This window comes from Meles meles, chromosome 16 (genome assembly GCF_922984935.1).
Source record: "Meles meles chromosome 16, mMelMel3.1 paternal haplotype, whole genome shotgun sequence".
NCBI classification, from domain to species: Eukaryota; Metazoa; Chordata; class Mammalia; order Carnivora; family Mustelidae; genus Meles; species Meles meles.
The window spans coordinates 39,983,354-39,996,558 of record NC_060081.1 but is presented as its reverse complement, the minus strand read 5'-3'; the positions used below and the strand labels follow the sequence as shown (position 1 = coordinate 39,996,558).

General features: G+C 46.5%; 1 protein-coding gene across 2 annotated transcripts in view; it reads left to right on the top strand.

The window, feature by feature from the left end:
* KAT14 (lysine acetyltransferase 14) overlaps positions 1 to 12,992 on the top strand; it is a 36,424-nt gene extending 23,432 nt beyond the window's left edge. For both annotated transcript variants that reach the window (XM_045981364.1, XM_045981363.1), the window contains 4 exons: positions 5,268 to 5,404; positions 6,262 to 6,437; positions 8,420 to 8,610; positions 12,307 to 12,992. In XM_045981364.1, coding sequence (XP_045837320.1) covers positions 5,268 to 5,404; positions 6,262 to 6,437; positions 8,420 to 8,610; positions 12,307 to 12,480 — 678 coding nt within the window. In that variant the 3' untranslated portion in view covers positions 12,481 to 12,992. The remainder of the gene's footprint in view (positions 1 to 5,267; positions 5,405 to 6,261; positions 6,438 to 8,419; positions 8,611 to 12,306) is intronic.
* Positions 12,993 to 13,205: the final 213 nt, after the last annotated feature.

Sequence of the window (13,205 nt, the reverse complement as noted above, 5' to 3'; positions counted from 1 at the left end):
AAAATTTGAGATTCCCTGAAGCCTCCGAGCAACCACTTTGATTTATGTTCAACTTGATGCTTTTTCATCGGTTTCATCTTGACATTCATCTGCCTTGGTTCTCTGAGCCTCCCAGATTTGTGGTTTTGGTGTGGTGTCTCATTAATTTGGCGAAGTTCTCTGTCATTACTGCTTTAAATATTTCTTTTGTTCTTTCTCTCTTCTCGTTCTGGTATCCCTGTTATGTGTATTTTACACCTTTTGTGGTTATAACACAGATTTGGATATTCTGTTCTGTTCTGGGTTTTTTTAGTCTTTTTTTCCTCTTTGGTTTTCAGTTTTGGAAGTTCCTCTTGACATATTCTCAAGCTCAGAGGTCCTTTCTTCAGCCCTATCCAGTCAACTAATGAACCCACCGAAGATAGTTCTGTATTTGTTATGTTTTTGATCCCTAGCATTTCTTCTTGATTCTTTTTTGGCATTTCCATCTCCCTGGTTAAATTGCCCCTCTGTTCTTGGGTATTGTCTACTTTGTCCAGTAGAGCCCTTAACATGTTAATCATAGTCGTCTCATCGCTTCTCGGCCTTTTGGCTAAGATCAAGTGTTAATCATAGTCGTCTTAAATTCCTAGTCTAATAATTCCGACATCTCTGCCTTGTCTGAGTCTAGTTCTGATGCTCGATCTGTCTCTTCAGACAGTGTCTTTTGCTTTTTAACATGCCTTGTGATTTTTTTGTTGAAAGCCAAGTAGGATGTCGTAGATAAAAAGAACTGTGAAAAATAGGCCTGTAGTGGTATAGCAGTGAGATGTAGGGTGAGAAGCGTGATATGGACCTAGGATTAGTTCTCAGTGAACATGTGTTCCTGGGCTGTGACTATCACAGTGCTTCTCAGATTTGCCTCCCCAGTTAGGTGGTGTGGAATGGCAGGAGGTTGCTGGAGATGGCTAATTCCCTTTCCACAGGTTGGTTAGGTTCTGATAAAACCCAATGGGTCAGGACACCTGGTCTGGAAGGTGTCTGCCTTCGGCCCAGGTCATGATCCCAGGGTTCTGGGATCAAGCCCTACATGGGGCTTCTTGCTCAGTGGGGAGCCTGCTTCTCCCTCTGCTTGCCACTCCCCTTGCTTGTGCCTGTGTGGCGTGCTCTCTCTCTCTCTCTCTCTCTCTCTCTGACAAATAAATAAATAAATAATTAAAAAAAAAAAACAAACAACACACAAGGAATGGGTTAGGTTCTGGCAAAATAGTTTCTCTTGAGAGCAGACCTTGTTAAGAAGAACAAAGGACTCTGACGTATTTTCAAAACAGCTGCCTTTTCCCTGCTGGAAGCCTGAGGGGACATTTCTTTGATCCTTACCATGAGAACCTGGTAGAGCTCCTGGAGGTAAAAGTCACAAAAATGTGCCCCCCCACCCCCCTGTAGTTTTTTCTCTCCCCTTCATCCACACTGTGCCTCCAGCAATTTGTCAGTTTGTCCCTGGATGTTTCTACTCTGCTCTTCTACTCTCCTCTTCTCTGTATCCACCTATTGGTGTTTTCAGTTTTGGGGGGAGTAGTTCGCTCTGTGATTTCAGGTCTCTGAGGGATCTATGAAGAGTTGCTGATTCTCACTTTGTTCAGTATTTTACTTTTTAGGATACATTGACAACTTCCCTTTTCCTCATATGCTGGACCGGAAACCAGAACTCCTCTCACTTGCTCTTTAATCTGGGAAATTCTTCATCATTGCTTCTTTAAATATATTCCTCTTTTATTTTTTCCCCCTCTTTTATGGACTTCTAATATGGACTTCTAATCACCATTGATTCTTTCCTTTATCTCTTCTTTTGCCTTTTTGAAGAGATCCTCAATCTGTCCCTTCGTTGTTCACTGAGTGCTTTATTTCAGTGATCATGTATTTAATATCTGGAATGAATAAGAGATTCTTCATAACTACACTCATTTCCAGGTTTCTTTATTACCTTGGAACCTATTTATTGTGCTTTTTTTAAAACTGGCTTATTGAAATACAGTTCACCTACCATACAGTTCCCCTATTTAAAGGTACAGTTTGGTGGTTTCTACTGTAGTCACAGAATTGTATAACCATCATCATAATCAATTCTAGAACATTTTCATCACCCTGTATGGTTTAGCTGTTACTGGCCAACCCCCCGACACCTGGCTCCCATTAATCTACATTCTGCCTCTGGATATACCTATTTTGTTCGACATTTCACATACAGGGAATCATATAACATGCGGTCTGTTCTGACTGCATTCCTTCACTTCGCATGTTTTCAGGGTTCATCCACGTCGTGGTACATACTAGCACTTCTTTCCTCTTTACGGCTGCATGATACCCCACCGGAGAGACACACTGCATTTGGTTTGTCTGCACGTCAGTTGGTGGACATTTGGGTTGCTTCCAATTTTTGACCCTTATGAATCTTGTTGCTTGAACATCAGTTAGATATCACTGTGTGGACAGAGGTTTTTATTTCTCTTGAGTATATACCTAGGAATGGGATTGCTCAGTTAAATGGTAACATGTTGAACGTTCTGAGGAGCTGCCGGACTTTGTCCCAGTAGTTCAGCATCTTACATTTGCACCAGCACATGTATGAAGACCCTGACTTGTCCACACATCCTTACCAATACTTACTTTTTATATTATAGCTGTCTTAGTGGGTGTCAAGGGGTATCTCGTCGTGTTGGTCTGCTTTTCTCTGATGACTGTTTATTTGCTTTTTGAAAATGCTTGGCTGTCTGGTAAATTATTCTGTCTTTTGCTGAGTGGTTTGTTTACTTTGTTTTCTTTTCTTTTGCACTCTTTGTTGACGACATATCTTGAGTGTTTTCTTCCTTGTGAATGAATATTGTCTTGGTCTAACCAGGTGCCTTTGCTTGTGTATACACATGAGGGAGGGGCAAAAGTGTGGTTCCTAGCTTATTATCCTCTCGGCAAGTTGGAAGTCTCTAGCACTCCAGGTGTCCTGCCGTGACCCCTCCAGCTGGCACTTGCAGGCAAAGATGACTGGCTGAGATCTACTCAGAGCAGAGCTTACAAGAGGAAGTGGCCTGATCAGGAAGCACCTCCAGCCCCATCTGTGGTGGAAAGCCTTTCTCTGCTCTAGGCTGCCTTTTGCTGTCTCACCTGTACCTGGCCACCTTTGGTTTCTCCTGAGGTTTCTCAAAGCCTTTGTGTTCCACCTTCCTTCACACTCTTGTGGCGTCTTTCAGGATGGGTTTGGGGAAGGGACCCAGCAGCCCTCCTGGTACTCCATTTTGTTTAGAACTAGAAGTTTGAAGAAACTCATTTAATATTTTCCAAACTTACCTGAGTTTGGGATCCTCCCCAGCCCCCCACACACCATTTTGTCATTCAGCAAATGTTGAGTACTTCATGTGTGCCAAGTACTCCTCTAGCTGGGGACGCTGCAGTGAATTAGGGCAGATGGTGCCCGCCTGATGGAGCAGTGAAATGACAGGACTAACTAAATGGGATCATTTCCTGCAAGGTGGGTGCTGCAGTGGGTGGGAGAGCAGAAGGCTGCAGTACCACTTAGGACAGGGTGGTGGAGGACCTCCTTTCAGTGGAAGTAGCACTCGATCCCATCTTCTCCACAAGGAAGACCTGGGTTGTAGAAGTTTCAGGGCAGAAGTCCCAGGTGCAGGCCCCAAGGCAGCAGATAGTTTGGTGTCTGGGGCTGGAGTCTAGTGATGGCGGAGGAAGTAGGTGGGAGATGAGGCCACAGAGGTAACAGGTAGATCTTGCAGTCAAAGGCAAGGACTTTTTTTTTTTTTTTTTTAAGATTTTATTTATTTGACAGATATCACAAGTAGGCAGAGAGGCAGACAGAGAGAGAGGGAGAAGCAGGCTCCCTGCTGAGCAGAGAGACCGATGTGGGGCTCAATCCCAGGACCCTGAGATGATGACCTGAGCCGAAGGCAGAGGCTTAACCCACTGAGCCACCCAGGCGCCCCAAAGGCAAGGACTTTAAATTAGAAGGGAAGTCACATAGGAGTTTTAACAAGGGAAGGAAATGTATTTTATTATTTTTTTAAATGTTTTTTGCTTTTGTTTTTGTTTTTTTAAAGATTGTATTATTTATTTGACAGAAATCACAAGTAGGCAGAGAGGCAGGCAGAGAGGGGGGGAGCAGGCTCCCTGCTGAGCAGAGAGACCGATGTGGGGCTCAATGCCAGGACCTGGGATCATGACCTGAGCAGAAGGCAGAGACTTTAACCCATTGAGCCACCCAGGCGCCCCTGTATTTGATTTTAAAAGAAGCATCTGGCTCCGTGTGGAGAATGGTCAATAAGGGGTGAGAGTGGCAGTGGGGAGACCCGTGGGAAGTGGTGGCAGTGATCCAGGCAGATGTCTCAGGTGGGCTAGGTGGAAAGAAGTCAGGGTACTGGATGACATCTGTGGAGTTCACACAACTCACCTCGACACATGAACCACATCGTCCACCACGGGCCAGTGGTTCAGTGGCTGCTGTCTCTGTGGTCTGTTGCTGCGTTGCAAACCACTACAAAACTTAGAGGCTTAAAGCAGTATTCTGCCTTTCTTCTGATTCCGTGGGTTGACTAGGCTCAGCTGGGTGGTGATTCTACCCCATGCTCTGAAGGCTGAGGTCAGCCCTGTGGCTGTCTTCAGCAGCTACCTCGGTCAGGATCGGAATGACTGGGATGGCTTCCCTTCCTCCAGAGCCCATCTCCATGGGGCCTCTAGACATTCCAGGGTCCAGCCTGGACACCATGGCAGCTGGACTGGGGGAGAGAGTGGAAGCTGCCGGTCCTCTGAAGGCGTGGGCTCTTGGTACCAAAATGTTACTTCTGATACTTTGTCTTTGGTCAAGGCCTGTTGCAAGGCCCACCCACGTTGAAGGGGAGGGAATGGACTCTGCTGCTTGATAGGAGGAGCCACATGTCCCCATGGGTGCAGGAGGAAGTATTGAGGCTGTCTTTGGAAACTATATGCCATAGCTCTGAATTTCCCTCTGAAACTTTTTTGAAAGTCCTTGAAGAATTTCAGAGTCATCCTTTGAAAGGTTTTTTGTGTTTTTTTTTTTAATTTTATTTATTTATTTATTTGACAGTCAGATCACAAGTAGGCAGAGAGAGAGGAGGAAGCAGGCTTCCCACTGAGCAGAGAGCCTGACGTGGGGCTCGATCCCAGGATCCTGAGATCATGACCTGAGCTGAAGGCAGAGGCTTTAACCCACTGAGCCACCCAGGCACCCCTTAAACCCATCTTTTGAGTGACTTTATTTCTGTATAACCAGCATTTCTTTCTCGTAGACCGCCTTGCCATCCAGGAAAGGTTTTCGGCACCAGACCACTAGGTTTCTGTATCGTTTGGTGGGATCTGAAGATATGGCCGTGGACCAGAGTATTGTCAGCCCTTACACCTCTCGGATCCTGAAGCCATACATCAGGTACATGGGCAAGAGCTGTGATGTTGAGCATGTTAGGAGGAATGGCGTTGGTGGCTTCTGCACCCTGGTCCTCCACAGCAGTGAGGCCACACCCTCCCCTGGGAGCAGGCATCAACACGGACTGAGTCTGTGCTCCACGTCCAGTCTTATCCTTAGCTTGTTTCGACTATAGTTTTTTGCAGAAAGGACAGTCCTTTGGAAGAAATGTAAAAAGCAAGAATAAGTTAACTCCATTAGATTTCATTATGAGTATTATACTCATTGTGTTTCTTTTCAGTTTTAAAGTTGTATATATTTGGTAGTCTGTTAAATGAAAAAAATGGGAGAGTTGTCTCAGTTGGGCTTAGTTTGGGGGTGATGATGAGTCTCGTTGTCTAGCAGTGCTGTGGAAGCTGAGCTGACTAGCGAGGCCCCCGGTTCTGTCTTGAGAAAGTGTGTTTGTGGCCCATACGCGAGGCAGAGTCACGTGATCCTCCTTGCCCAGCACTGCCGTCTGTGCCCGGCCTGTGGAGGCGGTGTGCGAGCCTGCCCCCGCGGCCTCGCAGGGCTGGGCCCTCCCTCCCTGGCCTGTGTCCTGGGCCAGAGCTCTGGCTTGAGTCAGGCTGCTGTTTGGTCCCTCACTCTGTTCATGGGGGCTCACCAGCACAAGTAGGGTTCCTGTCAGGTGCAGAGGGCGAATTTTAAATTTCATACCAGAAACTATCAGGATTTCAAGTTGTCAAGGTATCTACCATAGAAAGTAACACAAGTTAACTTAGAATTTCAGGCCGAGTAAGGAGTTTATGTGAATCACTTAGCTAGGAGTGACATTGTATATTTTTCTTGACTCGACTTTGTTTTTTTCTGTGGTCCTGGAGGCGTGATTATGAAACAAAGCCACCCAAACTGCAGCTCCTGTCACAGATTCGTTCCCACCTGCACAGGAGTGACCCTCACTGGACGCCAGAAGCCGAGGCACCTCTTGATTACTGCTATGTCCGGCCAAATCACATCCCAACGATAAACTCCATGTGTCAGGAGTTTTTCTGGCCTGGTATGTTCCCCCTCCCAAACTAGGCAGATCCATTTTCTGTTTGATTCACTTTAGTGATTTTTTTTTTCTTTTTTTAAAGATTTTATTTATTTACTTGACAGAAAGAGAGGCAGGCAGAGAGAGAGAGGGAAGCAGGCCTCCTGCTGAGCAGATAGCCCGATGCGGGACTCGATCCCAGGACCCTGAGATCATGACCTGAGCCGAAGGCAGCGGCTTAACCCACTGAGCCACCCAGGCGCCCCTAGTGATATTTTTAAATTAGTGTATGTCATGCGACTCTAAAACCTTTACTCATGATTTCATTTAGTTTGTCTCTGCTAAGATAGGAATAGTAAAATATGAACACCTCTTTCTTCCTAAGATCAAGAAGAAGCCAGCAATTAAAGTAATAAACAGTATTTTTGTATGTTTCTCTTCCCTGTCTCTCTCCACTTCCAGAATAAAAGATTCATCCTGTTTTGCTTCTATATATGTCTAGATACCAGGTAATATCTACCTGGTATCAGTGATACACTGACTGGTACCTTGGGCCTGTTGAGACACTTTTGATTTTTTGCCCAATAATTCTGTAATTTTGTTTATTTAGCTTTTCCTTGGGGAGAGTGTTAATAAAGCCAAAAGGCATTTTTATTTTTTTTTTTTTAAAGATTTTATTTATTTATTTGACAGAGAGAGAGGTCACAAGTAGGCAGAGAGGCAGGCAGAGAGAGAGGAGGAAGCAGGCTCCCTGCAGAGCAGAGAGCCCGATGCGGGGCTCGATCCCAGGACCCTGAGATCATGACCTGAGCCGAAGGCAGCGGCTTAATCCACTGAGCCACCCAGGCGCCCCCAAAAGGCATTTTTAAAAAACCAAGTATCCCAATTGCAGACTTTATTATTTTTTTTTTAAGATTTTATTTATTTATTTGTCAGAGAGAGAGAGAGCGAGCGAGCACAGGCAGATAGAGTGGCAGGCAAAGGCAGAGGGAGAAGCAGGCTCCCTGCCAAGCAAGGAGCCCAATGTGGGACTCATTTCCAGGACGCTGGGATCATGACCTGAGCCAAAGGCAGCCGCTTAACGAACTGAGCCACCCAGGTGTCACCCAATTGCAGACTTTAAAAATAAGAGTAAACCCAATATGATTTATTATTTTATCAGCCTGAATATATTGTCTCTCTGCAGACCAGATCCACCAAGTAGGGGAATGAACACATTTTCATCGCTAAATATAAACATGTTCTTTGTGGATCTGTCTTACCGCTCTGCTTTGAAATGCAAAGGAAATATTACAGATGTTAGATAAGATGTCATCGGGATTAGAGCTGTGTCATCGTTGTTGTCTGATACTCATGGAACAGTGCACGTGTGGTGGCAGAGTTGTGTTCATCTTTTAGGAGTGGTATGGGGGCAGAAGGAACATTCCAGGAGCATCTCCTACTTCCTGACCTTACTCTGGGTGCCTCCATACCTTAGGCATGCAATCGTTATTTGTTTATCCCTTTCACTATAAAATGTAACCTTTGTACAAAAGAGCTTGTAAACTGTACACACGGCAGTATGGGCGCTCAGGTCTTTGCTCCCACCCTGTGAGGTCTGGGTGTGCAGGCGCTGAGGCCCACATCTAACAGGTGTCGGCTGACACACACTGTAGAGGAGGCTAAGTTCAAAGGCAGGTACGTCCAGTTCTAGCCTGTGCATTCTCTACTACCGACCCTATCTTTCTTCTCTTCTTGTCAGACGTGTGCTTAGAAAAGACATAAATGGAATCATAGAATATGTGGTCTTTTCTGACTGCATTCCTTCAGTTAGCATGTTAGTTTCACTTTTATTTTTATGATCTGAATGTATGATGGCTATGCTAATATCTCTGTCTTCAGTTTTGTTTTTTGATTTTTGGGTTTTTTTTTTAGTGTGCAGGTGTAGTTGTAAGTACAGACTGAACAGCTTGGTCTTAATTCCAGAAGGTATACAGTTTGAATCTCCAATTATCTCTTTTCCTTAGGCATTGACCTGTCTGAGTGCCTGCAGTATCCAGACTTCAGTGTTGTTGTCCTTTATAAAAAAGTCATCATTGCCTTTGGCTTCATGGTTCCCGATGTGAAGTACAATGAAGCTTACATTTCATTTCTGTTTGTCCACCCTGAATGGAGAAGAGCAGGGATTGCAACATTCATGATTTATCATCTGATTCAGGTAAGCTGTGCTACCAGCTGGCCTTTGGGCTCCTTCAGGAAGATGTGGAAGAGGGCTGGAGGGACAGTGCTGGGTTAAGCCTTCCTCGCACGGCCGAACAGAGTGGGTGGTCTCGGAAACCCAGTGAGAAAACGCCCCTCCTGAGGCTCTTACCACACACAGATAAAAATCTTCCCCCTCTAGAATAAGATTGCTGTTCAGGCCCAGGCTTCAAAGAAACCAGTCGTAAACATGTATAGTAAATAAAATGAGGTAATTCCAGAACTGAGAGCCCAAAGCCCTCGTAGGACCCATATTATATTGGTAACTGCTGTTGTTCTTAGGAACCCACCGCATGACTCTGAGGAGTGGAAGTGGAACCGTGGTCTTTGGGTTTTTTTTCCTTACTGAGGTATAACTGACATACAAAGCGCCTCGTCTCAGCTGTACAGTGTGATGATTCCATACTTGTATGTTGTGAAACAGCACTGGCATCACACGGAGTTACGTAGCTACAAACGTTTGTTTTCTTGGGATGAGAACCTTTAAGATCACCTCTCTTAGCAACTTTCATTTATGCAGTACAGTGTTGTAAACGCTAGTCTCCGTGCATTACGGGACATCCCCAGGACTGCCTTGTTTTATAACCTACAAGTCTGTTCCTTTGGACGCCCCTGCAGCCGGTTCACCCACGCCCAACCCCGCTGCTGGCAGCTACCAGTCTGTTGTCTGTATCTGTGAGTTCAGCTTTTATTGTTTGTTTTTTAGATTCTGAGAGCTAAATGAGATCATATGGTGCCTGTCTTTGACTTCTTTCACCGAGGATAATCCCACCTAAGCAATTGCAAAAGTTTTTTAAGTATTTTTAAACATTTTAGCAAAACTATCTCAACCAAGACCATATATTCTCTTATTGCTGATTATTCTTCACTTTACCGTCACTGTACAAGCTGTATAAGTTTTTGAGACTTGATTTTAATATTGAATTATAATTCATCCTTTGATATCTCTGTACCACTGTTGAAGAAAATATACCATATACTTATATATTAACATCAGAAAAACATGTAAGGAATTCCCCTCAGAATCTTTCTGGTAAACTTTTATTTCAAAGATTTTATTTATTTATTTGACAGACAGAGATCACAAGTAGGCAGAGAGGCAGGCAGAGAGAGAAGGGGAAGCAGGCTCCCTGCTGAGCAGAGAGCCAGATGTTGGGGCTCGATTCCCGGGCCCTGAGATCACAACCTGAGCTGAGGGCAGAGGCTTTAACCCACTGAGCCACCCAGGCGCCCCTAAACTTTTATTTCAGAACCATTTGGCTGGGGCGCCTCGGGGGCTCAGTCAGTTAAGTGTCTGCCTTCAGCTCAGGTCATGATCTCAAGGTCCTGGGATCGAGCCCCACATTGGGCTCCTGCTCAGCAGGGAGTCTGCTTCTCCCTCTCACACTGTGTGCTTTCTCTCTCTCTTTCTGTCAGATAAATAAATAAATAAATAAATAAATCTTAAAAAAAAAAGAAAGAAACCATTTGGCAAGGAGGATTGTGCGTTACATGGCAAGATTCCTTTTTTAAAAATTTTATTATTATTATTTATTATTATTTTTATTAACATATAGTATATTATTAGCCTTAGGGGTACAGGTCTGTGAATCGTCAGGCTTACATATTTCACAGCAATCATCAAAGCACATACCCTCCCCAATGTCCATAAGCAAGATTCCTTTTATTTTATTATTTTTTTAAAGATTTTTATTTATATATTTGACAGACAGAGATCACAAGTAGTCAGAGAGGCAGGCAGAGAGAGAGGAAGGGAAGCAGGCTCCCTGCTGAGCAGAGAGCCCAATGCGGGGCTCGATCCCAGGACCCTGGGATCATGACCTGAACTGAAGGCAGAGGCTTTAACCTACTGAGCCACCCAGGTGCCCCACAAGATTCCTTTTAAATAGAGGAAGGAGAGTGGTGCCTGGGTGGCTCAGTGGATTAAGCCTCTGTCTTCGGCTTAGGTCATGATCTCAGGGTCCTGGGATGGAGTTCTGCACCGGGCTCTCTGCTCAGGGGGGAGCCTGCTTCCCTCTCTCTCTGCCTGCCTCTCTGCCTACTTGTGATCTCTGTCTGTCAAATAAATAAAATCTTTTAAAAAAAATAGAGGAAGGAGAAGATAAAATGTCATTTTTCCAGTTTTTATTATTTTATTTTTATTATTTTTTAAGATTTTATTAGAGAGAGAGACCAGGAGCGAGAGAGAGCATGAGTGGCGGGGAGGGGGGCGTGGAGGGAGAGAGAGAGAAGCAGACTCCCCACTGAGCGGGGATTCCCAACATAGAACTCGATCCCAGCTCCCCGGGATCATGACCTGAACCAAAGGCAGACACTTAACCGACTGAGCCACCCAAGCACCCCATTTTTCCAATTTTTCATGAAATGTTCTTAACACTTCCCAGATGCCAGCTGGAACCTGGAAGCGTTTTCTAGAAGTTGGTTTCCTCTCTCCCCACTTGGCAGTTAGTATGTGCTCCCTTGTGTGGTGCTGTGATGAAACTCAGTTGTACCACACCCCATCCCCCAGGCCACTCAGAGCCAAGCCTTTCCCCTCACCAGCAGGGGCCTGCGGGCAGCCCTGGGGTCTGCAGGCAGCGCAGGGGTGACACTTCCATGTGTGTGCCTCTAGAAGGCATGGTGCAGGGTCAGTCCTTACTGAGCGCTCAGCGGGTGCGGGGCAGGAGTGTTCACCCTTGTGAGCCGGGCCCCGCCCTCAGCCAACCTGTAAGCCCCAGGCCCAGACACAGCCACTCAGCCGGGCAGTAGTACCTGATGGTGCCGTGGTTGGATCAGGCGCAGGTACACAAGCGTCACGCTACAAAATCAATTTCCTACACTCGCAGTAGTGCTGTAGGCCCAGAATGTGAGTGAAGCAGAGGAAAGAGGAGAGCTGTCTACCTGAGAGGCTTCTTAAATCTAGGCCTAGGAGGAAACGGGTTACAAAATCTCAGGACCCTGCCAACCTCAGTGTTTTGGGGCCTTCCTCATTAGAAAGCGGGGTCTTAGTTTATATGACTTTTGGTTCTGATTAAGAATCTTAAGAATTTGCCTCATATTAATAGGATGAGGGTCACTCTTCCCCCCCATGATTAGGGCAGTGCTGAATACAGAAACCGCAAGCAGTTCTGTCAGTTTGGGAGGGATGGAAGGGGCCTGTGGGATTCAGAAGGTCTGTACCGGGTCCTTATGTCTCATAACTAGACAAAAGTTCCAATACCTTGTATCCAGCCTCGTAACCTAGCATCTTTTCTAGTGGGTGTAGGAAGGGCATTGTTACAAGTTTGAGTACAAGATAACATCTAGTTTTAAAAAGTAGAACTGCTCATCTTGTTCTCTACTTCTTCAAGATTGTCAGAGGGCCAGGTATTGATGCGTGTGATATTTGGAAGTGTAACTGACGTATAAACGGAGTAATCCAGTTGACAGTAAACTGTCCCCGAGCCCTTTGCTTCAGTTAGCAAAAACACCCAGCGTGCCATCCATTTCCTCAGTCTCGAGCGTTTCCGTAAGCGTGGGCCTCGGCCGCAGAGAGTGACCGGGGCTCCCAGCTGTCGCCCGCCCTGCTGTCCCCGGTTGCCATAACTACCTACCTCCACTTCACAGACTTCCCTCACCTACTCACTTCCCTCCGGCTCTTTGATTCTCATCGGGTACTTTTCCACCCTTTTGGCAGACCTGCATGGGCAAGGATGTGACCCTTCACGTCTCGGCAAGCAACCCTGCTATGCTGCTCTACCAGAAGTTTGGCTTCAAGACTGAAGAATACGTCTTAGATTTCTATGATAAGTATTACCCCCTGGAGAGTACAGAGTGTAAACACGCTTTCTTCCTGAGGCTCCGGCGCTGAGGTGAACGCAGCGCTCCACAGAGACACGTGTGCTGCTCGAAGTGGGTCCTCACCTGGGCGGGCAGGTGCTCCTGTCCCCATGGGCCCTCATCCCAGACGATCCACCGGGCAGTGGAATTGAGGAGCCAGCAGCCCTTCAGCCAGAGCACTGTCCTGTGCACCTGCTGAGGCCTCAGCCCCCATCTTGGGACTCCGCCAGAACTGAACGATGCCGCTGCTATCCCTCCACGCGGCAGTTTGCGGGAATAAAGGAGTGTCTAAACTGATGTTCTCCTACTGTAAAGGGTGAGGAAGTGTGGTAGCCGCGAACGATTGATTGAGGCCGTGCCTGCGGGGCAGTAGCCCATCAGGAATGGCGGGAGATCCAGCCCTCAGAGGGAGGCCAGCACTGTCCCGGCCATTAGTGAGCTGTCATTGAACCCTTGAGCCCGGGAGAACTTCTAGGGCACTGAGCTTCTGCCGTCTCTCCCTGACCTTGGCCACGGTCTAAATAAACAGAGTGTTTGTGTCTATGCATGTCACCTGCTCTGCTGTTAGCATCTCCCGCTAGGGGACCCTTTCTCCCCGCGCCTGTGTGGCTGGTTTGGGGTGGCAGCGAGACTGTGCTGCTGGCTGGAGGTGGGTGGGGGAAGCAGAGCCAGCTGGGGACAGAGCCTGTGTTGTCTGTAGGGCCAGGCTGTTGGGTTGGGGGGGCGGGTGTTAGAGATGGACTGTCAGGAGGGCTG